Here is a 27,620-nt window from a genome sequence, read left to right on the forward strand (position 1 = left end):
GCATCGATTGGCCTACAGAAGCGAGGAAAGAAGGCTTAACCCCGGTGTAATGTACGAAACGAGGGTAGAAGAGCGTTCTAATCTTTCGGCCGCATCTTTCGTTCGATCTCTAATCTGCTGGCTACCGTAAAAAGAACCGACCCTTAAGCACATAGTCTACATTGATCCGATCTCTCGTCGTCTGTAAGAGGAAAAGAGAAGCAACCATATTATCTGGTAGGAAAAAAGAGGAGTGTTGTGAAAGAGGGAAGAGGACCGCACGGAAGCATCATCCGCCATTAGACACGATGCAATCTGTCGCGTTTAGTTTAGAAAGAGGCGAGACCTCGTATAGGAAACGAGTATCGGTGCACGAGAGCGAGAAAAGGAGCAAAAGTTAGTCAGAGGTGAGAAAAGAGACGAATCGATATATAGAGGGTGGTCGAAACATCGAGGGGTTGGAGGATATTCCTATCAGAGAGACAGACAGAGAGGATGACGTGCTTCTGTTCTGATTTGCGCGCGAGATATCGCGCCGGCCTTCTGATGTATCTGTAGAATCTGTCCTCTATCCATTAAATCGAGACTCATCAGACCGTCATCGCAGCAGAGTCTGCCGTCCCTTATCAAACACCACCGGTCGTTACGGTGCCACCCTTGTAGTATGCCTCGTTCGACGTGTACGTATCAACAAGGAATTTTGTGTTTCGGGGTTGACTTGTAAAATTGCATTCATACTAGACGACGTGGATTACAGTAGTTCCAGGAATATGCAACGTTTCGATAGTTTGATTAGATTTATGTATCGAATTAAACTTCTCCTTTTTTAATTAAACACAATATAGAATTACTTGACATCTTGATAAAAGAATGATACAAAAATTTAGGTTATGTTAAATTTTCGCAAACAACAATTTCTTTCTATTTGATTAGCTTTAGAACTGGATTTGTTTATTTTTAATTAAATAGAACAGAGAATTAGCTGACCATTTTAGCGAAGAGAAAAATTTGGATGTTATTAAATTTTTGCAAACGAGAAACGAAAATTGTATAATGTTTAATTAGTTTTAGAGTCCGAATACTTTTTAACTACATAAAATAGTTGACTTCCTTTAGTAGAGAAAAATATGGACAATATGAACATTTTTCAAATGGGACGACAAGTTGTACAACATTTACCACTGCCGAGTTTGCACCTTCATTCTATGTCGATTACAAACGGTGCAACCTAAAAGCGACGGGAAGTCCGTCGTTACCTTTCAAGAAAGGTGTAAAAGAGTCTCGTCGATCAGCGGGGGTTGTATACAAACAAGTATTTAGCGGCGTTTAATGGGAATTATCCGGGGCCGGAGGTATGACAATTAGAGAAGGATTATTAACACCTGGAGTTGGCTTCACGCTGTTCCAGAAGTCGTTGCTACCGAGAGTTAGATGAAAAACTTCCCCGTCGACGATCATTGGGGACCACAAAACTAACCGCCTCTGCCCTTCCCTTCTACGGCTGACTCGTTCTACCGCGATTCCGGTTTTTCGGCTCGGCCCTTCAAAAAAGGAAAGCGCGCCGTATTAAATCCGTAGAACCGTGAAATCGTTTGAGAATTCGCTACCTGCATTCCTCGCGTCAGATTAATCGGTATTCACGAAAGATTTCGCGTTTCCTGTTTCCGTCCAAAAGAATCTTCGTCGTTTTATAATTTTCCATCACTTTCAAACTAAAAAAGTAGCACTTTTATTTAAATAGTACTTTTATTTAATAAAATTTGCAAGGTTATTGGATATTAAATACATAGATTATAATATAGTATATGTAGCGGCACACGAGTCAGGACAATTCAGATCCTGTTGTTGTTTTGCCTCGGAGTGTCAAGACCATTATGTTACAAGTAATGTAAGAACAAATAAACTCCGGGCAAAACAATGTCGCTACATACAACCGTCAAACTTAGACGAATTCAAATTTTCCAGTTCTGCCCTGACCAGTATAAATAAACGGACGCGATCACGAGCGGGAGAGTAATCGAACAGTATCGAAGAGCATCAACGTGTGTAAACGAGTACCGAAGTGATCTACAGAGTTTCTCCGAGTATTTATCGAGTATTTATTCCGCAACTTATATTTGTACCAACGATTCACAATTCGTCTGTAAATAATTTATTTATTTATTTATTTGAAAATATATTTGACGGACTGCGCTAGCAATATTTCGCTCTCGTAATAACGACTAATCCTCCACATATAAAATATAGTATAAAGTATTGAATGGCGTCACGAGACAGAATATCAGGCGAATATCAACATAGGCAAGCAAATATTTCCGATTAGGGCAAAATGCGACACAGCGGGACGCACGAGAATCCCCTGATGCGAGCGATATAGCATAGAGCTACGTAAAATGCGTCTCATCCCCCGTGTGTCCTGTGTTTTGGGACACACGATCGTATCCAGCTACCCCCGCCGAACTTCCCCTATTAATATCCTCGTAATTGGTTAAAACCCGTAACTGATGAGCAAACTGTAAGTTATTATGCAAAGAGACCCTTGGTTCTCGCGACGATGGGGGTTTATGGGATACGGTTCAACACCTCTTCATTACCCTCTTCATCCCTCGATAGATTGTCCTGTATCGGTGTGTACAGTAGTATTACACCGTCCCCGGCCGCGATGTCATTGTGGTACGGATCGCCGGTACACGCCTGGCTCGTTACGGGGTTCATGAAAGAATTCAGTCGACTGAATTTACACGCTTCGAAATACCGCATCGGGTAGCAGAATTTTCGTTCGTCCGACTATCGTGTTTGAGAAGAAGAGAGAGGAGAAAAAAAATGGCTGATCTCCATGGAAGCGTTTTGTAGATTCTCGTGATATATTGTCGGATTTAAACAACGCTTGGACGAAATTCGAGGTAGAAATTTAGGAGAGGAAAAATACGTACAATTTTGAGTAGAGAAAAAAAGTAGAAATAAGCGATCGGTTCTATGTATATATTAAGAAAAGAGTGAAAATTGTGGCAACCAGAGGAACCATATTTTTCGATTCCGTAGTTACATTTTGATCGTTGAACTTTCCAGCCCCTAAAGCTATGGATAGCCCATCTAATTACGTGGTATCAGGTGTCAACGACGGGGAATCCAGGCTTCTCCCTTTCCTCGATCATTGTGTTCCGGTCGATCGTTATACACGGTTCGACGCCTACGTAAAGCGCGAAGGGGGACGCGTACGAAGCTAGTCGCTCGATTCATCCCGAATCGCTCGACTCGAATCGCTCGACTAAACGGAATACGTAGCGATCTTCGGATGGTCGAGGGTGGATTGGGAAAAGAAGGTGATGAAAGGTGGCACCGTTTCCTTTTGTTATCATGTGACACGCTGCTTCGAGACCCTTTCACCTGATAACAAAGCACGATCTCACTGTTGCGTGTTCATTTTATCGACGTGTTTAATGAAACTTGAAAAAGAGAGAAAATAGAAAGGAGGAGCAGGAGGAAGAAAAGTAAAGAATCGATGCGAAATTTGCACCGAACAGCCATCTCGGTTATTTTAATTAATTTACCCTCTCTATGATTTTGATTGAAGAGGGCTACGTAGAGGGCGCACAAGGAAAAAAACACATTCGCCACTCGCGAACGCGAAATTCGTTTCAATTTCTCGTTTTGCCTCTGTTCTTCAGGCGGACGGATTACGCGCCCCGTATTCCGGCTAATGGAAAAATTCCATCCAGAGTAATCGTGGTAGATCATCGTCGTGAAAAAGGTTCGTCTGGTGAGCTAACGAGGAACCGTGCGCGTTATAATGACGTGCTCCTGCCTGTTGGCTGGAGTTTCCAGAAACGATCCGGATATCATGATAATCAAAGTTTATTGTGTCATAACGCGAAGTTGGGAAGCAAATTGGATTGCAGATTGTATACAGTTAGACAGACAGAAGTGTCGAGGTGTACGAAGGAACGTCGAAAGATATGTATACATACAGATACCTATATCTATATAACGGTGTATATAGATTGGAAATGGCGAAGGAAGTGGTCGAGTGTGCGAATTCTTGCGTGCGCTCCGACTTAACGAGCGGGGAATCGTCGAAGAGAGAAAAAATAAAGAAAAAGGAACGTTTGGTATTATAATGACGATCCGCTTCGAGCCACGGCAGCAAGTGTGAAGGGTTCCATTTCTCGCTACCACGACACCTTCGTTCTCGATTCTTGCTCAAGCGAAGTGCCATCGATTCGTCCAACCACCTCCTCCGCCCTTCTGCTACTGCTACTTCTCTACCCTCCACCTCCACCTTGCGTCGTTGCCTCCAACGTTCGTCTCCTCCAACAGCTATCTTCCTCATTACACGTCTATCTTCGGTTTGCCCCTCTTGTCGCGAAATCAAACAGGAACAGCGTGGGGGGTTCGAGAAACGATCTTCGCCGTAGGCAGAAAATTTTGACGTTGGTTACAGTTTTAAATAGACTTCTTCTTTAATTTGCGATACCGAATACTATAAGTAGTATGCAATTTTCTGTCACTGTTTTTTGGGTTAATTATCTGACAGCGATTACAACAATCACCATCGGCTATAAAGTTTAAACTATCAAGCCTTCCCATAAATTATTCGAAAACCAACGGTAAGAACGAATAAACGAAATGTCGTGAAAGATGGAAATAAACCGTACAATTTTCCTCTGGAGAAAAACCGTTTCACACTTCGGCTGAAGTTTAATCGTCACGGGTCATGCGACCGGTTACGATTTAATTAAACGAATATAGGTCAAATTAGACCGAGCGAGAAGAAAAGTATAATCGCGTTCTACGATCCACGCAGCGTGTCACGCATATCCAACGTGAAAGGGTTGGGAAGGTCGTCTTAGGGTAAGAGGGTTGCACCGGGAGGTCGTCGCCGAGGGTGCCGGGGACATTTTCGAATCTGTTTAATCTCGGTCCGCGCTGCGTAAGTGAAAGCTATCTCCGTGAATGCAAAATCAAACAAAGCGACAAACAATCTGGCCGTCTTCGTCCTGTCTGTCACTGGTCCTCTGTCTATTTCCTTTTCTCCTGCGGCCTAGCATCGAGAGCAGCCAGCGTTGCAACGAGCTGGCGCGAGATTACGCCCCTTGCACCAACGCTTTGATGTGTGCACTCGACACCATCATGTCACACTCCAAGTGTTTATGAGGCGAATCTTTTTCTCTTTCTCCGTCTCGCCTTTTTCTCCTTCTTTCTCTCCTGCATCGCTCTGTCTCCCACCCTCCTGTCTTCCACGCCTCTCCACTTTTCCCTGCTCTCGCTTTTGCTGCGCTCTTCTGATCGCTGCTGAATGCGACCCGCCATCCCTCTCTCTTTAGTCCACTTTCGTTGGATAATTAACCAGCTACCCCTTTGCGAGCCGAGCCGCGGACCAACCGCCGACGACGCAGCGGTAAGGTCATCGAACCGGAAATAGCCGGGCAAGCCAGCCGACATCGGCTGGAGAAGAGGAACGTCGCGCGCCGTCAAGGCGAGAGGATGAAGCGAGGACGCGGTAATTAATCGGTAATGCGTTGCGATCGTGCGTTGATTTCACGGGGGTTTGCCTTCTTTCGTGTTTCTTTGCCAATCGGTGACTCTTGATTTTTCCACTTAATGGAAATTAGGTTGTAGTCTGGAATATATTGATTGATTATAAAGAAAGTGAAAGAGAACAAATACTATAGACAAATACTATACTATATTGCAAATAGTGTACAGCTCTTACAAAATGTAAAACGATTAAAGGAAATTCAGAATGACCGAACTTTTACTCTTCTATTACTAAGATGTGATATATTTTTTGATGTCATATATTGTAGTTATTGTTGCTATTTAACTTATTTAGCTTATTTATATTTCAGTTTATCATAGTCAATAGCTTTTAATTATTGTGTTAGATGCAATAACAATTGATAAACTGGCTCAAATATTTTTCATATCGCATCGTGTAAAAATCATTTTAAAAATCACTGTAAATTTCGTGTCTTCTGAGACTTTCTCCTATGCAATATTAATTCTAATATTTATCGATATTTCCACGTTTCCATATTTTTGTAAAAAGCTTCAAGATGTGTTTCGGAACATTTTTGTGCCTAAAAAAATCAACACCGTGGCGAGACAGACTATTGTTCTCTATTATTTCCTGGAGTCCCAGCCAGAATTGGCCAGTATACGATTCAATTATTGCGCCGCCACACAGAGATTACGTATTTAAAAGGAACGCTTGTTTCATCCTTCCCGTTCTTTTCGTTTTTAGTCGGCGGAGGCGGCGAGTTCCAAACCGACACACGAATGAATGACGAACGAATGTGTTCCTGAAACTTGTTTCGACAGTGGCGATAATAAGGACCCATTGAGACGCCAGGAGAGTATAGTAACAGCCACCATTGTGTCTGCACCGGCTTCATACCTGCTTCCAGCCCGAACGAACATCCTGAAAATCTTCAATGGACCGGACACCGATTCAGGAAGCGGAACTCTGAAGCTGAACGAACGTGTTCTGTTTGACTCCCGTTTGTCTGTTTTTTCTTTCCCTCAGTTTTTCCCTTCCTGCTATGGTAAAATCGTGCAACCGTAACGATCGTCTTTATGGTATTTTTACAATCTTATATTCACCTTCTCCCTGGATCTTTATATTTAACTATCTATAAATCTTCATATCCACTTTTTGTAGAAATTTTTGTAATAATTGTTTTAAAGTTAATTTATTCAAAGTTATTTTATCAAATATCTCCAAGATTTCTTCACTCTTACAATATCTGTTCGATTGGCGTATTATTCATAGTAGCGATCTTTTAATCGTTTCGAATAGTGTATTTTTTTAATCATTCGTGAAAAGTGGAATTTTGGGAAAAGAAGAATTGGTTTCTTTATAGTAGTTTTCATGTTATTAGAATGCATCGTTCTCCAGTCATACGATAAAGGAAAATATACTTATTTTAATAGTACATGGATTAATTATCTCGCGGAATACACCGAAGCGTTCGACTATAATAAAATGCCTCATTGTGATGACTTACGTATTCCAACAACGTTTCCAAGATTTTGAGATTATGTAAGTTTTACCAAGCTAGGTTACGTAAAACGTAGGAAAATCGTAATTGCGGAGAAACCATACAGGCTCGTAGCCATTTCGACGAAGAGCTGCGTAGATAGGAAACTCTTTTAAATCGGAAGAGGTTTACAGCGAAGGGAAAGGAGTAAAGCCTCGTATTGTCGTTTGGAAATACTCGAGGTTTCAACGTCAATTAAAGAAACCAGGCGTTCCCGATGTTAGCGTGGGTATCAATGGCGAGATCCTGTGCTTGTATACATGTTCAAAAGCGGCAAAGCTGGGAAACGATCGCCACCAGCATCTACAAGGCTCGTCTTGACGCTAAAGGAAACCGACATCCTTCGGCGTAGACTTTGCTAGTGGCCAAGCCAGATTAAAGGACCCCGACTGTCGACGGCAATCCGCAACAACAACGCGCACCAACGACAATGGGAGGCGTAGTCGAGATTATGACCAATAAATTGAGTCACGGTTCATTTCACTAATTCCCATAATAATCTAATGGATTAACGATTATCTGTTTAGTGCGGCTCGTTTACGTTTCTACGGTCTACCTTCCTTCGAAGATGGGTTCATTCAAAATTTTGAATGAACATGGTCCCCCGATACTTCGTTCATTGAACTGGATTACGATGAAAAAGCCGGAAAAACGCAGCGCGCGAGAAAAAAAATGTTCTTTTTGCGTTTTTTTCTTTTCTTTTTTTTCTATTAGTATCATTATAATTGTCTGTCATAACGTGGAGATCGGTGAAATTTGTGTCCGCAAATTTGATGGACGAAAAAGGGGTAAAAAGCAGAAAAAGCTGACGACTCGAACGAGCGACGGTACTATTTCAATTAATCGAACGTATCGTCGACTATGGTGGAAGAGGAATAGAGGGTATACAGGCTTATCGATGGTTGTTGTCCAATCAAAATAACAGGTGCTTATTTGCTGGTATAAATCAATGATACGAAAAATGAGTGAAGAGCGGCCACGGTCTCTTTGTCACGCGGAAGAGCGCGGCAATTTTAGGGTCCAATTTAATTTAATAACAGCGACGGGGGTGAATCCGGGGGAGCCAGAGCGGGATTAACCGGGGGCTGAAACGAGCAAAGACCGTCGATCGGTATTTAATGCCTCCTGCGATTGACACGTAAGAGTTAAACCGGCTTCCCCATCGCGTTTTGGATAATCCAATGACCGGTCGATCGTATTTCACCTCTTGTTTCATACTCCCGCCGAAAGAATCCAGAATACTTTTAACGATATTGTTTCTTGACATTTCTTGGTAAGTACGACGCAGATATTTATGCAAATTTATATTAGGTCGTTCGAAAAGTTTCTTTCATTTTATAAGGAAATAATGGATGCGCAACATTTTCCGTTTTATATTATTTTATCGAATTATGTATGATCCATTTTGTTCTATCAAAATAAATATCACGACGTTCGAAAGATTAGGTTTCATGTATGTATAAAGATACATCGTTGTAAAAGATGGGTCTGTAAAAGAAAGACACTTTTCGGACAACCTAATATTATAAAAGTACTGTGTTTCGGATATTTTATATATTTTTGTAAATTATATAAAAATACAAATCTGCGGTCCAGCGACGACGAACGATGACGCGTCACCTGTTTCATTTAAAAGAAAATCCGCAACCTTCTAAAAGAAGAGATACAGTCTGCCAAAGAAGACAGAGATACGAACTAGAAGATAAAAAGCAAGATGAGAAGGAAGCAGAATAAAGAAGAACGAAGTAGAAGGATATGGATAGAGAGGAGCATCAGCCAGCACGATCATCGACGTAGCAGGGAAACAATCGACCGTAAAAAAAAGGGATGAAAGGAGGGAGAAAAAAAGAAATGTAAGCGACGTCACGGTTCGCGCCGATTGCGGGTGCACGCAAAAGAACAAAAAGGCCTTTCTGCTCGAAGGGTGGACCAGATTCTTGAAATCAAGCAGTCTAAGCGCGTGTCGCGATACGTGTACACGCTTCTGCGGTGTTGTGCGGGATGTGCGTGACGTGGGTGGACAGGTTAACGCGCACCAGGGATTCCTGTGTCCCTGTGAAACGCTTAGCGAGATTGCACCCGACAATACAACAATACAACGTGCATGACACGCCCGACGGGGATTTCGTGGGGTAAAGAGAGGAGGCAGAGCAGCGCAGGAGGAGGAGGAGGAGCAGGAAGAGCAGAAACCAGCAAGAGGAACACGAGGGAATAGAAGGGGTGGATTTCGAGCAGACACTGAAATCTCGCCAATTCTAGAGGGATGCCTCGCCACACCCCTGTCTCTGTGCCTGTGTGTGTGTCTGCGCGTGGAAATGCGTGAGGGGGCACCGTTTTCACCCCGCGATATTCCCATCTTTACATGGCGACACGATTTTCACCCTTGATTCTTTCTTTCTGTTTCAGGCTGATGTCACATCTTCGTTTTTTCGAAAACTTTCTTCTAACTATTGGGTTTCGTAGTTAAGTTTCGATCGACCGATTTACGAAATAAAGAAAGAGTCGTGTTTCTCGTTTCAAGGAAAACGCCAAATCGATCACATATGATCTGGCCTTTTCGTTGTATCTTTTTTAGAGAGAAATAACGATGGGACAGAAGAGGTTTAGCTATAGGGCGACCATTGACGATCTACAAACTGGATGGACAATGAGATAGTCCCGATTTAGAAGCAAAGTGGCAAGCTGTTGGCACAAAAAGCGTGCTCCTCTGTGTACCAAATGCTGTTTCATCCTCACCCTTCAATCAGACCCGCCTTTAAGTATGTTCCTTCGTGTATCCATCCATATGTATCTAGCCTATAACATAACACACAATGCGGGCATTATAATGTCCCGGAGATGCACAAGTGCACGGCCTCTTGAGTTTGCGCCGAAGATTTTGTATCTATATTATCGCGGGGGTTGAAATGGCTAATCTAATGGTAACCATGAAAAGACCCTCGGTCTTTTGTTAACGATTCGCAGTACAAGATCGCTTTCCGATCATTTTTTATTTATATTATACACGTTACATGCATAGCTTTTTGATATTAAAGAAATATAATTTCTTTCTCAGAGAGAAAATAAGATTTGCAATCTGGCTACTTCTTTCTTATTTTATAGATAGACGATTTTCGGCGAAGGAGGATGACCCACTTCTTCGCCATTAGAAATCGATATCACGTTGGTCGAAGAACGAATCGCTATACGTCAAAGCGAGATCAAACTTTTTCAATCTCGATTAATTCCGGAGCGGTGGTATTGCCGTGACAGGACGATTGTTCGCTGTTAAAGAGTGCGGAAAACTGCGGTTGAGTGACACGAGCGCTTGAAATTTGAAAAAAAAAATCGAGAGTGGGAGTGGGAAAGTGGAAGAGAGAGAGAGAGATGGAGACAGGGGCTCTATGAAAATAAATAGAACGCGATCTCCTGGCGTGACAGGTACCCACCATCGTTTCATGCGTACTGCCGCCGCGGCAATTGGTCTTTGTCACAGACTCTTCTGCGATCACAGGAATTTGGAAAATAAATTCTCCATCTCGATGAAAACACTCGATACCGGCGAGTCGCGAGTCAAAAAGAATTCACCGAAAATTACTGCACGGAACAATACAATTTTCCTACTGCGTTTCCAAAGAGAAAAAACATTCGTCGCGTGTTTCAGACTACGTGACAAACTTGATAAATATTATAACGGAGCTTTTCACTTACTTCACAACATTGTTTCAATCCTAACAATCCCATTTCATTCTGTCTCGGCTGTCTAAAAAATATGCGAAATGCGGTCGCTTTTATTCAAGATCTAGCGCGTTAAGGGATCCCGAAACGTAACATTGAAAATATCGCCGGAAAAATTGGTGGTTGCACGCCAATGGGGCGTAAAAACGGTCTATAAATAGTTAAGCCGGCCTTACGAAACCCGCCACGGGAGATAGGTGAAGGTTATAGGCCGATGATTCGTACTGCTGTTCCTCTGATACGTGCGTACACACGCGTACGATACACGTGTATCCGACTGGAACAGCGCTGAAGCTCGTGAAATCTCCATGTATGAAGCCTCACCGATCTTGCGCTCCCGTGATGCCCGTAGCTACCTAGGGGAAATCCCTACGGATCTTCAATGACGATGACAAGGGCCGACAGCCTTTCTAAACACGCAGTTGTAAACGTCTGCTTCGGTTTTATGCTTCCTCGTTCTGAGGATACGTGACGATACCCGATTTCATCGCGAGATCGATGCAATTAATCGGATAAAATGACACACCTCTAGGTGCAAATTCTCGGGCAGACGATAATACTAGGTGTTGAGTTTGACGTTATTAATGTAAAATTAGGAAAGGTTTTTATTGGTTCTAAAACTCTAATCTGTTGTAATGCGTCGAGATATTCGATTATTAACTTCGTAGATGGAACACTCTTGCACGTGTACAAAGGGAGTTCTTTCGAGAGATTTAATATCAAAGGATACTATTATTAAGGATTAATACTCTCGAAAGTTCATACGAGAGGAATTAATAAAATAGACGCGATGAGGTTTTTTTCTCAAGGGCTGATTAATGAAGGATTATTGTGGGTTTTTTTTTAGGAGGGGGAACTTCTTTGAGATTGTAACTCTCGTTGGTTACTACAGTTGAATATACGGTTGCGGTAGCTCGTTTGACGAAAAGATTCTTAAAATTCTCGAAAGGGTTTCTTGGCCCACGCGCTTCATCGATTTCGACATCTAATGCGACTTCGCTCGTTCCAGTATCGCAACTCTTTTGCAGTCTCCATTTCCGATACTGAAGCGTGGACACAACAGCGACAACAACAACAAGCAGATTTGACGATACTGAAAGGATACGCAGATTATCTGCCTAATGCTACTAATACTTTGGCTTTGGCTGGGTATTAAGAGCAAATACACTTACGTCGAACGACCCCATTTCCATGACGCTCTGGTATATAAGCGTTGTGGTATTAGAGCATAAAGGCGATCCTCCTGACCCCGTTTACGTTTTTCGAAACTTTTGTGCGACCACGACACAAATACCGTTTGCCTAAATTCTATGCGTTTCAGCTGCGTGTACCATCCTACTTGATCTGTGGATTTTTTAAAAAAGAAAACGATTACTTTAGCAGCGATATAAATTTAACGTCACACTCTGATCCATTAATTTTTACTTCCAATAAATTTAATCATCAAAGGATATCGTCGAATCGCGGATGTCTCACAAAAGTTTGATCCCTGTTACTTGATTTTAGAGTAGATACTTGATCTTAATTTATATTCAATATTTCACATGATAGAGGCCATCGATAGTATGTATCGTCTAAAATATAGAATACGCATTTTAAATAGCCCAAAATTAAGTAATCTAACTTATGTTAATTATGACTCAGATATTAATCTGGACAAAAACGTATTCTTAAATATGCATGAGAAAGTAAAGACTATATTATATGCTGTCTGAATTGAAAAAGTAGACGATATCGAAGAAGAAGAATCAAGAATGTCGACACGAATCCGAGGCAAACTACAGAAAAGGATTTTCGATAAAAAAGGCTAAGGTGATTTAAAGGGGAAAAGTTGTTTGCGTGGGAGAAGTTGGATTCGAGTTTTATGGTTAGGTTTAACGCGGACATATGTCAATGTTTGCCCTTCGGCACACACGGTTTTACGCTCATCTGGTTACTTCGCCCTGTCGGACCCTTCTTTTCGTTCAGATGACCGTAGATCGGCGACCGCGTTTCCACCCTTCCCGTTTCACCCTGGCAGGCGCGAGAGAAATGGGGTATGGAGAGAACGCCGATTTACATACCACTTCAAATTCAATTGGAAATTAGATGATCATAGTCTCTAACAGAACGATGAACTCGCGATGAAACGATGAAAACGTCCAACTTTCGTTCTTGCGTTCTGTGTAATCTTTGACTTAACTACTTGCTAACGAGACGAGAACTTACGCGGTACATATCGTTCAGCTTGAAAGCTATTTGCACTTGACATTCGTCTTAAGTTCCCGATTTTCTCTTGTCCGTGCATTATAACACTATCGAGTGGTATATGAAGCACGGCGGAACAGCACGGTTCGTCAGTTCATCAGACCAGAGAGAGCAAGAGAGCGAAAGAGAAAGAGGTATTGTGTGAAATGGTACATTCAACCGAATTAGATGGAGAGGCTGAACTTTCTTGTTAGCAATGGGTGCGATTCGGAGTTGGAAATGTCTGAAGCTTAAGCCAAAGAAACGTTAATGGCGAGCAAATCTATGAACTCGAGACTCGGACGAACTAAGCGTTATAAAAATTCGATTCGATTCTTTTCATTTAAGTTAATTTTCAATCTATGAATCTTTTGAGTGTTGGAGAACTATCGAAGAATCGAACAAAAGGATACAATGTAAAAACATTTCTTGAATTTTTTTAGAACGCAGAATGCAGCTGAGAGGGATAGAATATTGTAAAAAAAGTTGTATTTGAATCTTAATGAGATCGATATTGTTTCCATCCTTAATGATATGCCGACATATGTACGCAATTGATATGTAAACGCGTAAAAAACTAGAGAATCAAGAAGAAAGAGGAGGAAAGTGAGAAACGTGGGAGCGCGAGATCGAACGTTGTTCGTACACATCCCTAGAACTCGAGAGAAGGTGTGAATAGAGCGTTCTCGGTAATGAGGAACCTACTGGCTAAGCAGCCAACCATCCAGCAGCCCATCTATCTAGCCAACCCCGTGTTTCATCCCCCCATATCCATTCTCCATCCGTTCCTATCCCTTGGCGTTCCTTCTTCACACCCAACCCCTGAACCGGCCTCTGGCACTGCTGTTGCCTCTGCTGCCGCGAACCCTCTTCCACGCCTAAGGTTTGTTCGCATCGCAGCCTCCATTTTAACCTCTGTTGGCTGAGCGATGGTTTTCGTCCGCGAAAAAAGCAAAAAGCAACGAAAAAAAAGACGAGAAAATAAACAAAACTTGAAAGCTCGCTTTCCAGGAAAGTTACGCTTGTGCTTTTCTTTCGCAATAGCTAGTCGGAATATTAGTTTCTCTATTTCATAAATCTTCGGAAAGTGAATTTTAAAGCCGCGCTAAGTGACCAATTTTAATTGTCTTCTCTTTCATTAAGTCGACGTGTTTATCGTGTTTTCAACGTTATCCGTTTCCTCGTCGACGATTCTTTGACGCGAAACGTTTTAACCTCGGCGTTTACCTTAGTCCACTAATTTCCATGACACTGGTTGATGCAACCCGGCCATGTTGCTCGACGCGGAAGAAACGGAATAATCGCACGGCTAAGTTGCCCAGGGAAGATAAAGAACGGAGGAGAGAAGTCGAAGGGAGGATCCAGGGTGAAGCAAGAAAATGCAGACACCGGACGAGATTCTCTCGCGGAAGAAACGAGAGCGATGGAAGAGAAATTGGAAGAGACGAATAAAGACAGCTTGCTTACAGAGGAATCCTCGAGTTAGGTTGGAAAAGCGTAGACACGGCTGAAAGTTGAAAGGATTTGCCCGGATTAAGACGCGATAACGAGCTTCGTTCGCTCTCGAAAAGCCGCCCTTAAGAGGATCACGAACGACGCCGATTCCGTGATTGGCTGATTATCCGGCAAAGTAATAGCGGCGGTTTATTGTTTTACCGATCCTGACACTTCAACCCCGAAGCAAGAGATTCTCCACTTGGTAACACCCTTCGCGAACATAAGAGAGATGAAAGATCCACGCCGCGGACCACGGAAACAAAAGTAACTGGCAGCGCATAGAAAACGATAGCAATTAGATAAATTGTCAGCCAAGAGGGACAATCGAGTTCCCTTTGAAGCGTTTCCGTTATATAGGAACGACGACAACAGTTGACACGAGTACAGAGAGAGCGTTTGTGTTTTTCCCTCGCTTCCTTCCTTTTTTCTTCTTTTTCCGCGTTCCTCCTTCCTTTCGCGAGTAAAATCGTTGGTCGATTGGCAACGAATAGGGAAGCCCGCACGCAGAAATGTACTCAAGGCTTTTTTCGATTTTCTATGGAGACCCGATCGAGCACGCCTCGGTGTACCGGGAAGAATTGGCAGGCCAAAGCGACGATGGAAAAGGACACCCAATCGAAAGACAATGGACTTCAACCCTCCGAGCGGAGATCTCCGCATACACGTCACGTCACCTATTATTACGATAACAGCTAATCAGTCCTGGGTATCCAACGTGTCATGAGATTCGATCACAGCGTGAATCGTAGACGTTCTGGAAGAAGGGGAACGAGGGTATTTTCATCTTTATTCCGTACTCATTCTTATCCGGTCTGAAATTCTGGTACAAAATTCTACGTGCTACCAACCTTGCTTGATAAGAAGACAAAAAAGGATAATTAAGTTCTGGCAAGAAAGAAACGAGGCTCCGTCGAAATAGAAGTTCAAAGTCGTTTGGTCAGTCGGTCGACTGGCTGAAGCTCTGGAAGTGCATGTAGATTGAAAAGGAAACGAAACGAGGATGAGGAGCAAGAGGAGGAGGTGGAAGAAGAAGAGGGTCTTCCTGATGGGGTGAGACAGATTGTTATACCTAAACAAATCGGAGGGGGATTGTTTGCAGTAGCATCGTTTTACGCATGAGGCCGCGACCGTTCTTTATTCCTTTCTCGATTCTCGAGAGCCGATGCCACTTGAACGAGCTGGAGTGCAAGCGAATGCACGAGACGAATAAGGACGAGACCCGACCAAATAAAGCTACAGAAGTGGGAAGGACAGAGAAAACGAGAGAGAGAGGAGAGTGTGGGAGAGAGAAAGGGAGTCGCGAGTCGGTATTCTCTCGGTAGGTCGTCGGTCACCCCCGCAGCTTAGCTTTGATCTATGCCGGCCTCCAGAACTACCACCCCCGCGCACGCACGCCCCACAGTTATTTTATCCACTTGGAGAACGCTTCAAAGAGTCGAAGGTGCTCTTAACCGTGCATACTCTGGTGCTCGTAGTCATCGTTGGTAAAGGAATGACGCCTGTGCGATTGTTTTTTCGTTTTCGCTCACCCCCTCGTTCCACCTCCCTTCATACGGCACACGCAAATGTACAGAGGAACCGTACGGATGTGACGAGCCGTTGCGTTCTTTTTTTCGGTCCCTGTTTATCAAACGAATTCATTGTCTCGTTAGGGAGAGAATTCTCTCGGTATTCGAGTCACTGGACCAAAATTGCATCCTTTGCTCGAACGACGAATACAATGTACAACGACTGTGAGATAAAGCTCCGTTATCTAACTGAAACTTGAGCACTAACTGGGCTCTTTGATCTGTTTTTCGAAAAATTCGTACACCGTAACTCGTAAAATCGGTTGGATCCTTTTGTGAATCGAAGCAAGAGGAGATAAAGCGAAATTCGGCTAGATCGGGATTGATCGATCGTTATGGGCGAATCTGATTGCATCGGATGACGTTGCCCGAGGAATTTGGTGGCAGCACGACGACAATATCGCACCTGAGGCTTAAAAGACGACAATTAGATGACGTAGTCGACAGTCGGTGTAATCTCGGCTGACGGATTCTCCATATTCATGGGAGATCAGCGCGCGTTTAGTCGGGGGAAACGCCGGTAAGTTGATCAAAGGCATGGCTGCGATGTCGAGGTCCTCACAGCCCCTGCGAACCTTTCGCTCTTTATTACTCAAACAACTCCCCGGCCCAGCCGAAGCTCAACTGTACTTTTCAAATAATGACCCCGTCATATTGTATACCTTTGCATTTTTGCATTAACAACCGCGCGTTTTCTTTAATGTTTCGAGTTCTCCTCGTGGGGATCCGTATCGGTTTTGCTTCCAGAGGTGAAGACAGGAGGGGCACGCGGAGAAATGAAAAGAGAGTTCTTTTTCTTTTTTCCTCTCTCTCTTTCTCTCTTTTCGTCTTCTTTTTCATCGAATTCTCTGTCGAAAGGAACGAAGGATTCGTCACCATTCTGATCCATTTTCATCGCTTCAAGAGAAATATAACGCGAATGGATATTAGATTCGTTCCTTTGAAGATAATAAACAGTTTGTTGCTGACGAACGTTTTCTTGCCATATACAAATAGAAATTACATGCAATTAATTGCGATTAATCATTAATTAAACGTTAAATGTAAAAGTCACGAAGCTTCAGAAACCTTGCAACGAGCATCGATTCGATCGATCGTTCATCTCAATGTCTCGTAGACCAGCTTGATCTTAAGTAAAGCGAGATTGTTCTTTGATCGTTCTGTAACTGACGTATTATCGCGAAGGATGGCACGGTATCTCGTACGGGCCTTCAAAGCCGTGTGAAGCAACGAAGGATCTCGTAGCAAACAGGTGTGACGATGGCATCGCTGCGCCGGTTTAATCTCGAGCGACGCTCCGTCTCAACGAGTTTGACATCGGTTTGTCACCGGATCTCTGTGGAAACGAATGAAAGAGGCTGAACGAGATCTTACATGTCCGTCGATTCTCCAGTGAACGGGAAACCACACGGTCCGACACCACTCGTCTTCTCTCTTCCTCTCGGCACGATCGTGTGATTCAAATGGAATTAAACGCACTTTTCTCAGCCCCGTCGGTGTGCCACCGTTTCCATTGCACGTTTACACGCAGACAACCGAGGCACACTCGCGAAAAGGTCGCGTAGCGGCACGCCGCCATTTAATTACGCCTTGAAAAGGTTGGTAGGCAGACAGGTCGGCAGGTCTGTAGGTTGATACAGAGCGGTAAAGGCCGAATGTATACTTACTTCCGTCCTTGCGGACTCTAGCTTCCGTACCTCCTGGCTGCTGCTTTCGCCCAGTGCAAACATGGATATGAAAGGTTGAGCTTTTGCCCCTTTGGCAAAAGCCTTCCAGGACCTCCGGTCCCTGGTTGTCTTTCCGTCTGACTGCGATTCTGGATGGCTGCGATAAAATTTGCTCTTCTCTCGTGACGTCGAGAGAGATTACAGTTATCCTGACGAAGCCACACGGCCATCATGCAAATTGAAACTGTTCCCTCTTCCTCTCGGTACTTCTCTCTCTCTCTCTCTCTCTCTGTTTCTCTCTATCTTATTCTACTTTACTATCCGGCTTGTTCACCCTTACCGCTACTCATTCTATTTCTTTGTAAATATGTAAATATCTTTGACGATTTTCTCTCTTGCAAAACGGTTTCATTGTATTACCATTTGTTTATTGTGACACGCGCGCAGACTTGCGATTAATTTTTGCCTCGAGTGTCACCTGTCTTCTGTGTCCCTTTTGTGGTCGTTTGATGACTGGATCTTCAGTCCTCGTACTTCTCTGTAGGTTGCACTTGGCGTGGTTAATTCGTCGCTGGAGATGTCTGAAAAGAGTGTACTCTAATCACGTATCGTCGTTTATAAAATTTATTTTTATACACCGAGCGAATGTTACGAGAAATTTTCGAACCTCATTAAATTTTGGTCAATAGAGCGCCCTGGTTTTATCGAAGAGTGCAGGAGAATTCTTGAACGTCTTGTTCGATCCGCTCCACTAAGCAGAGGTACAAAACCATTATCGATCCTCGTCGAATCTCAGGGACACGTATAAATTTTTGTTCGCTTCGATACACACTCGTCCTTACGCCAAAGACATGCAATATATGTAAGATCGACGATGAAGCAAATGAGGAATGTGATTTTGGAGCATGTCAAGCGGAAGGTATTCGACATTTGTGGTATTTGAGCCGTTTCCAACAGATCCTTGCATTATGGGATTATCATTACGTGTGGCAAATATGTACTATAGAGCCTGGCACGACATCCGGTAATATCGGCTAAGGCGATTACATTCGAGGTTACCTGTGTTTGGCTCTCCTTTGTCAAACATTTCAACGAAACGATGTCAAAGAAATCCATGGCGTTACGACGAGCTAACATAATGACTCGCAACCTTTTATAATGCCTTTTATAAATACCTTTGTGACATAATTTTCACTGCATCTGTAAACATGAAAATGTTGGAAAAATATAGTGCTAAAACATAAAGAATCGATGCTAACTGATTAATGTGAGAGAGAATATGTCGAAGAATTCTTTCTGCCCCTTCAAAGGGCCAATTTCTTTCGGGCCTTTTCTACTGCGTTTCGTGATCGAGAAGATGCTGACATCTGGAAGTACAACAGGATATGTTGCCTCGCTCTATCCAGGGAAATAAGGGTGGAATTCGGTCGATAATACAGGCAACGCACCCTTTGTGAGTATACCTACCCCTAGCATTAGTAACGATCGGTAACGTAGTAACATCCTACCTTTTCGACATTCTATTTTTAACGTGACTCGTTAACCTTCAGGTGACCCGAAAGTCTCTAATCAGCCGTAGGTATCGGTAAAAATATTTGAAAAAGACACCTATCGTCGGTGACTGGAGAAAAATTATCTTGCTCTGATAAGAATGAAACCGTATTTCGATCGTATTTTGTTTGAACTATGAGAACTTTTTTCTTCGAGTATTTAAAGAAATCGGGACGGGTCAAGGAAATTCTTCGGGCAATCGATGCGAACCGCGAAAAACAGTAGACGGTAAAGACGAAATTATTTATACGCTGTCTCGTAAATAGGATCCGATACTTCTCGTCCCATTTTTTTTAGTCGTGAAATATTCGCGAAATTCCTAATCATGGTTTAAGTCGATCGTATATCAAAGTGGAAACTGTTACGAAGTATTCACAGGTACCGTCGGAATGCCTTCATTCCGGAACGAAATGGACGCGATATAAACGTAAAAGCGGAAGGGCCGAGGAAACTGTTTGGGATAACTGTCCGCCAGACTTAATGGAAACCTAAGAATAAATTTATGTCGGTTGCCCACTCAAAATGCTAATGCAGCTGCGAGATATTAGCAAGGAAGAGAGAGAGAGAGAGAGAGAGAGAGAGAGAGAGAGGGAGAGCAACTACGTAGGGGGAGAGAAGCTTCTTCGAAGTCAACGTGCTTCGCTATCGTCGTACTATTTAGAAAGCTCGACTTGTTGTTGGATGTGTTCGTAAATCTCGTATCATAGCACTTCTCATGCTCGTCGCTGTTATCTGGCGATAAAAATAAATTACTCCACGTTGATGTTAATTATGTGCCTCCGTTTCTAATTAAGAGTTCGTTAAGCCAGGGGTAATTAAAATTGATAAACTTCTATCACAACGACTTTGCTAATTAATTCCACCTGCAATCCTTTCTCTTTCTGTGTCTTCCACACTTTTTTGATACCTTCTTTTCTCCTTTTCGTTATTCCTTTTAACTCGTTTCCCCCGTTTGCCTTTGCTTCTCCGTTTCGAAGAAGGCTCCACGCAAAGGGATAATTAAAAAGAATAAAAAAGAGACAGAAAAAACAACGAAGAGAAAGAAGAAACATCTCTGATTTCATGATCTTCCGGGCTGAACAAAGCGACGTCGAAAAAGGGACGTAGATCGATAACGTTTTATCGACATCGGATCTATTAACGATAAAGTTGAGCTACGTATTCGATCACACCCAAGAATCAAAAGCATTATCTCTACGTGAGAGGAGTCATGTGCAATTACATGTTCTGGAGCGATGTCAACAAAGCAATCAATGAGTACACGCTATCGGATTAACTACGCTTCTTTTACGTTCTTGCATAAAGATGTAAGAGAGAAAGAGGATAGAGGTCGACCAATTATTACGTAATCTGACCTCTAATTAGGTTACTACGATACGAAATGTTCGTTATACGAATTAAGATAAAAAGAAGACAGATATAAACAGGAGATTTTATTATCGGAAAAACAGCATTATTAGTGGAAATATCAGAGGTTGTTGCATTGGATCAAAAGCTCTTGAAATATCACAATTTTAAAAAAGTATCTATATCTAATGGTCTCTTGATTAACGTGACAGATAAAACCGTGACGCTTGGATATAATAATAGAATATAATTTATATTTAAATACAGACACTTGCGTTGAGCAACCCGTCTGTTTTTTCAAAATTGCTCATTACCGTGGCAAGCGTGTAATGTGTAGTAGCCAGATAACGGAAGTATATTTTTGTCTAGCTTTTATTTGTTCTGGCGGAGAACCAGTGGAAAAAGGTAGGAAGAATCCCATTCCCCTCATTTCTCACTCTATCGTTTTCAGGAATTCGCGAATCATGGCAGCGATATTACGCAGGAAATGTCTCCTCGAAACGAAAGCACCCAGCATGAATCGAAGCTCCGTACATTTTCAAACAATAGACAGATGTTTTTGAGATAACACGGACGGTTCGTGAATAGAGGCAAATAACACGCTAGCACGCGATCCACGTGAATTAATTCGCTCGTTACACGTTTTCCACCGTTGAGTCATTGTTTTCATTTTTACCGGACCACTGTTCAAATAATTCATCTCCGCGTAATCAGTGTAATTATTACCAAAGTAAATTATCACCAGGTTTTCCCCAAGTCCTCGAGCGAACTGCACATGTACCGCGCGGACCGCGAGCGAATATAACTACCGATCGATTGATTGGTTGGAAATAAAATTGTTACAACGTATATATACGGAACTGTATTTTTGACTATGGCAACTACAGTGGGCTGACCACTTCGAAAATTGCGCGCGGAAGAACCCGGATTAATCTCAATTAAAGGCTGCCCGGCCGATCGATCGGAACTTTTCACGTAATTCTATTTCCCGTTTCAATCGAATCTAAATTCGATAATCTGATTCGACGAAATTGCGCCCGATTTGCATTGGAAAATTTCGATGCGCGCCTTTCGGTCGCACCTGACGCGTGAGAATAAACTTTTCGAGGACAATGTGAAGGAAGCAAAGCCGGAGATCGTTGGCCACGAAGAGAAGGAAAACGAAAGAGATAAAAAGTAAAACTTCAGCAGCCAACTGCCACGTACGAATGACATCCGATTATCAGCGTCACGTAGCAGTACGATGCTTTCAATTATTGAGAACCGCGGCCACGTGATCATCATTATGATACACATCATTGCAAGTGAGTGAGAAAGAGAGACGAAAGAACGAACGAAAGAAATAAATGTTCAATATCACAGCAACAGAATATTCCGCTCGATTAAAGGATGTTCGCAATTAGTATGAAAGCGGTCGCACTTGGATCGTCATCGATGTTTACGCTCCGCGAAATAGAAACGCGTATCTGAGCGGTTGAAAGTGTGCGAAGGGTGTGCGCGGCAATCAGTGCGGCTATAATTTAAGAAGAATTCACGTAATTTCGGGCGAAGGAGAACGGGGTTGTTTGGTGAGTTAACGAGTCGTTTAAAATTCTACAAAATCTCGTTTTTTCGCTACTGGATCCGGCTTGTCTGCACCGACTGCTACGTTGTAATTTTTTTCCAACCACCCCCGCATCCTCTGGTCTCGTGTTTCCCCTGTCTCTACTATGGACACGAGACGGAGTAATCGTCGTCCTCGGCCGCCAACTCGAGAGAGAATTTCGCACGATTCGATTAAACGATCGTATTCGGTAAATCTTCGGTTGTTCGTCATCCAGGACTCTTGATTATCCGGCAAGACGCAATTCTCAGTCTAATAAATCAACAAACAAAACAATTTTCGAAGGTTCGCAGTACGTAAGGTTTGCTCGCGTAAGAAAGAAGAAGCTGAAGGCGCGCCGAGTCGTCGCGGAAAGCCAGCGTTTTCTAGACGAACGAAAAGTCGAGACGAACGGAGCTCGCCCTAACGAACTACATTGTGGATAAAATAAGTGGAAAATAAAAACGCAACGCGGCTGTTGATATTGTATAGTCGGGAACCGTATACTCTTGTCTTTCGGTGGAAAAAGAAACTTGTTTGTTTTATTCACTTCGCTTCGAAGAGATTATGGTGGCTTGGATGAAAAAAGAAAATCACGTTGGAACGAAGCGAACTTTTCTTTTCTGTCTTTGTTTCCGTGAGAACAGAACGATCGTCTATGTCTATTCTCTTCTCCCTGAACATCCCAGCTGCTCACGGCAAATATATATTCGAGTCCGATCGCAATAAAGCCATCCCATCGATCCGATTGCATCGCTAAATCAATTATATGCTGAATTTCTATTCTCCACGTCATATGGCCTTTTACATTTTCGTTTCCTGCGGAACGTCGGGATCAACGAACTCATTTCCGTTTCTTTCGATCAGTGGCCCGATTTTAAAGGGGTCAGTACCATCGTGCTCCCAGATGTAATCACTTCAAACACAAATACAAGCCAGTCCCCTTTGTAATTCCCCTTATATAGCAATTACTTAACCTAGTAATTACTATTGTTGCTCGGCCAACTCCTTCACCATTTGCTAAATATTTTCGAGCCATGTGGTAAAGAACTTCGCACCGATATGGCAAAGGGATTTTTCTCTGATTATGTGCACCGTCAAGAAATTAGCCGAAGAGATTCCTCCCCTATCTGACACAATACGACATCGATTTAGTACGATAGGAAATATCAGAAAGGAAAGAAAAATTGCAATTCAAATAGTAAAACACTTAGAATATTAAACAGAGTTATCAAGACAGATGATTAAAACGGTATGATAACCTGATATTAATTTAATCAAATGAACAGTTACTTAGTTGTAGAATGGAATGTATTCGATTCAAACAAGTCATTACCTGGAGTGCCGTGCTATAAAATTCTTCCTCATATATATAGAGAACTTCGTAATTGTTGTAAACTTGCAGATATTTTGAAAGCATGGAAGAAGAAGGAGTAAACGCAACGTCGTTCCAGTTGGGCCAAACAAAAGTCGATGTCTCGTCGTCCTCGGAATTTCCGAATAGTTCCTCGAATTTCGAAACCTCTGACACGAAACGAAGCGCATGGAGCACGTGCGTTACCATAGTTGACCTCGTTAACCATATACTCATCGTTTGTCTGACAGCGTTCACCCTGTATTACTCGGTGGCTCCCAGTGTCTTCAATCATACGACCCTCTGCACTGTCGGGGTATGTATCTCGACGGATATTCAAATATTTTTCAAACTATTTTCTTTTTTATCTTCACCCTCCTCTGTTCGTCGATCCAAAACATCTTCCAGTTAATCCGAGATTACCCCTCTTTCGGATTACATTCATTCCCTCCGTCTTTCGACATCTTTTTCCCGCAAAGGAACGTGGAACGAGCGAACAGAAATTTCAAAACAACCGTAGACCAGGTCTACGTAAACCATGAAATTGAACGAAGGAAAGAACTCTGGACTTTCGCGGTTTAATCGTTCAAAAGAAGGAAAAGCTGTTTTGGTTGGCCACGAGGCAAAAGAAACGCGTAAACAGAGGGCAAAAAATAGACAGAACCACAGAACAGAAGTTTCGTGGGCAACCTTGCCCAAGAATGTTCTCTGTGACGATTACACTTGATTCAGATTACGCCATTTATTTCCCACTTACACGCCTCTCGTACCTCGCACGATAACAACGAAATCCAAATTCAGCTACGGGACCGAGTTCGCCTATTCCAAACTAGTTCTATTCCCCGAGGGGAGAGATACCGTGGCTAACCAAAGTGGCTAAAGAAGTTCTAACGACTTTGTCCAACGATTGCAGCTTCCGTGATCGCTGACGACTCGATCTTACCCTTTTCAGTACGTCCTGCTGATGTCGGAGGCTATTGTCGTGCTCGCTGGTGACAACATCTTGACGAGATATTTTACGCACCGCACAAAGAAACACCTGCACTGGATTCTGCAGCTACTTGGCCTGATTTGCATCATTGCTGGTGTCGTGCTAATGTACCGAGTGAAAAAGGTACACTTCAAGTCCAATCACGCGATCCTAGGCATCACATCTCTAATTATAATGATCTTTTTAACTGTGACCGGCTATCCTGTTTTTGTCGCTACGAAACTCCGAAAAGTAATAAGACCGATAACGATTAAGTTTGGCCACAACTTCTTAGGTTTATCGTGTTTCGCGATCGGTATGGCGTCACAATGTTTGGGCTATTGGAAATTCAGAACGATGAATATTTCGTCAAAAGTGGACGCAAGGTTGATCTGTATAATCGTTAGTATTGTGATCGTTGTGCTTTCGGCAAGAAAAGCTCTTCCGACTCTTTTCCAACAGTTCGTAAAATTATTTAGATAAAGAAATCAATAGAATTCGAGGTGTCGATATTGATAAATTGATTGATTAGATTATCGACACGTCTATTGTAGATCGGTGTTGCTTCATTTCTAAGATTTAAAGTAAACGTTGAGAGATTTTATTGTCTTATTATCTTTATCATGTTTTTTTGAAGAACTTATAAGTATTTGAAAAACACCGATCCAGATGGTAGAAGGTTTTGAATCGAAGCAAAAAATGCGAATGTATTTTTTTATTTTCCTTTAGTTAGGCGAACGTGATCGACGAGTAAACATAATTCGATTCTTAAGCGATATGGGGAAATTATACAACGTTCGTTGGAAAATAGGTATTGCGTTAACGAATGACGCGATCCCGTCGCGTAATCAAAGTTCAATTATATAAAGTCATTACGCTGCGATATTTCCAACGTATGCATCATCACGGTGCGGTTCAATCGCCGTTTATACGGCGATTCAAAAGCAGTTACAGCTCAAACGCATTTCTATTTCACGAACAAGACGATTGGCATTGCATGATAATTCTTCCATTGAATCATATCAAAATCGTTCTTCTTGCATTGACGCAAAGTGGATTATTCATTGAACCATATGCTGCTGACTGTTATCTGTCAATCGACGATAAAGGCAATTCGATAAATCCTGGAATATCGTAGTGAAATACTATAGTCCTCGTTCGCCTTTGTTTTAATTATTTCAAGAAAATAGTCTTGGTTATTTATATTTGATAAATGAAGCAAAACTTATTCAATAACGAGTCTGAACTTGTGTTTTACATTTTTTTTTTTTTGTTTCGCTTCTTTTCCTGGTTGACATAAATATAGTTTCCAAATACTGCTACACGATTAAAAAAATTCAATTGACACGTATAAATGTCATTCAAATGTAATATTGTATTTATGCGTAATATTCTCTTCGAACGTATAATCCCAGAGTCGTAATTAACGCGTATGTTGGCACACGATAAACTCGATAAAACTGCCGTTTCAGAAATCATTTAAAAAAACGTTGGTTCTGTCGACGCGATATATGTACGTGTCTGTATATTTAGTTGGCTCGTCGTCGCCGATCGCGAGAAACGTCTAACGAAATTCTCGTCTGTAACGAATATTTATTCGCGCGTGGCACCTGATTGCCATATTGGAAGACGTAGACGACGCTTCCTCGGGGATGCATGTTTCCCGTATATACGCTGCAAACATGCAGATGCATATTCGTGTTTAAGCAAATACGCGAACGACGTTTGCCCGAGCCAAACGTGAACGCATTAATTAGGAGATTTGTGACTCTTCCCTATTGTCATCATTGACTAGTTTTATCTTTCTATTTCATCGGGAAAGGCGGAGGGCAGATAAAAATTAAAAAAGAGAAGGAGATTTCGTTTGATAAATGTGATCCGAGGAACGTTAATTTAATACGAAACGTTTGTCTTCTGGCAATCGATGCGATCTAATCTCCACGTGGAGTATCGTTGGAAAGCTTCGGATCCTTTTTTATTAATTATCGCCCATTTAGATTCGTTCGAGAATCGTTGTTTCGAATACTTAGCGAAAACCTTTCTTGAAAATTATTTAAATCGAAACTCGTTACGTTCCCGATATCATTCGTTAGAAAACATTTGTATTCTAGCGTGGCTCAACGTGACGTGAAATATTTGGACGCTTTACACCAAGTAATTTCCCTTTTCGCGTTTCATGCTCTCTGCAAAAAAGAAACAAAAAATCCATACTATTTTCTTGCGACGTGCCATCGTTCGTGTTCCCGTGTTAATTGGTCACGGTGTTGGATTAAATCATCATACTGATTATCGCAATTGTACATTTGCTCGGAGCTCTAGAATTGTTTTAAACTAACAAAAAGTACTGCGAAATAAAACATATCGAAAAGAATTAAAGAGCTAAATAAATACGAAAGTATACGGATTTGATGGAATTATTAATCGCTACAGTTCGTTATCGTTATTGTTTGCGCCCGTCGATTGATTCGAATTAGTTCGTTAAACCGTGAAATTATTCGACCTCGCCTCTTTATTAATTCGTTACACGCTAAATAAACGACGCAGATTTTTCGAACGATGTTTTTTGTTTGGTAAAATGGCGATTTAAAAAACAACGCAAGACTGTATTTTTTCGAGAACACAACGAAACGAATGCAACGCAGCTGTAGTCACGCGATGTATTTTAAAATATGTAAAAATTTAATTAGAATTACATATCGTACGTTTGTACCGGCGGAAAATGAAATAAAGCTTTTAAAATCCTGTGTGGAAACAGCGCCACGGTCCAGATACCTTAGCCCGTGTAAGTTACTATAAATATTAACAATATTCAAGCAACTGTAAGGTATGTATATACGTATACGCATGTAGCTTAAACCCCGTTAACTGGAGTTCATCTATTGTATGAATAATTCACATCTCGCCGTCAACTTATAACGCATTAAATATTCACAGGGCGTGCGTTAAATTCGTGCAGACGTTTGAATTTTTCATATTAAGACCAGCTGGTCGCTCATTTTCAACGTGTCTTTCTTCGTGATCTTTCATCCGTATCGACCCGTGCTTAGAATTACATGAACCGAAGCCTAAAAAATTAAAAAACGGAGGGGGTGGACAACGAATAAAAAAAAAGGAAGAGAAAT

At 42.2% G+C, this 27,620-nt stretch overlaps 1 protein-coding gene across 1 annotated transcript; it reads left to right on the top strand.

Annotated features, from left to right (window-relative positions):
* The first annotated feature begins 21,971 nt into the window (after positions 1-21,971).
* On the top strand, positions 21,972-27,250 carry LOC138185382 (transmembrane reductase CYB561D2). The gene is made up of 3 exons (XM_069124255.1): positions 21,972-22,160; positions 23,580-23,844; positions 24,481-27,250. The coding sequence occupies exons 2-3, from the start codon at positions 23,593-23,595 to the stop codon at positions 24,979-24,981; spliced, it is 753 nt and encodes a 250-aa protein (XP_068980356.1). The 5' UTR covers positions 21,972-22,160; positions 23,580-23,592; the 3' UTR covers positions 24,982-27,250.
* Positions 27,251-27,620: the final 370 nt, after the last annotated feature.

The sequence above is a fragment of the Bombus flavifrons genome, chromosome 12, assembly GCF_040668555.2.
Source record: "Bombus flavifrons isolate JBK064 chromosome 12, iyBomFlav1_principal, whole genome shotgun sequence".
In the NCBI taxonomy this organism is placed as follows: Eukaryota; Metazoa; Arthropoda; class Insecta; order Hymenoptera; family Apidae; genus Bombus; species Bombus flavifrons.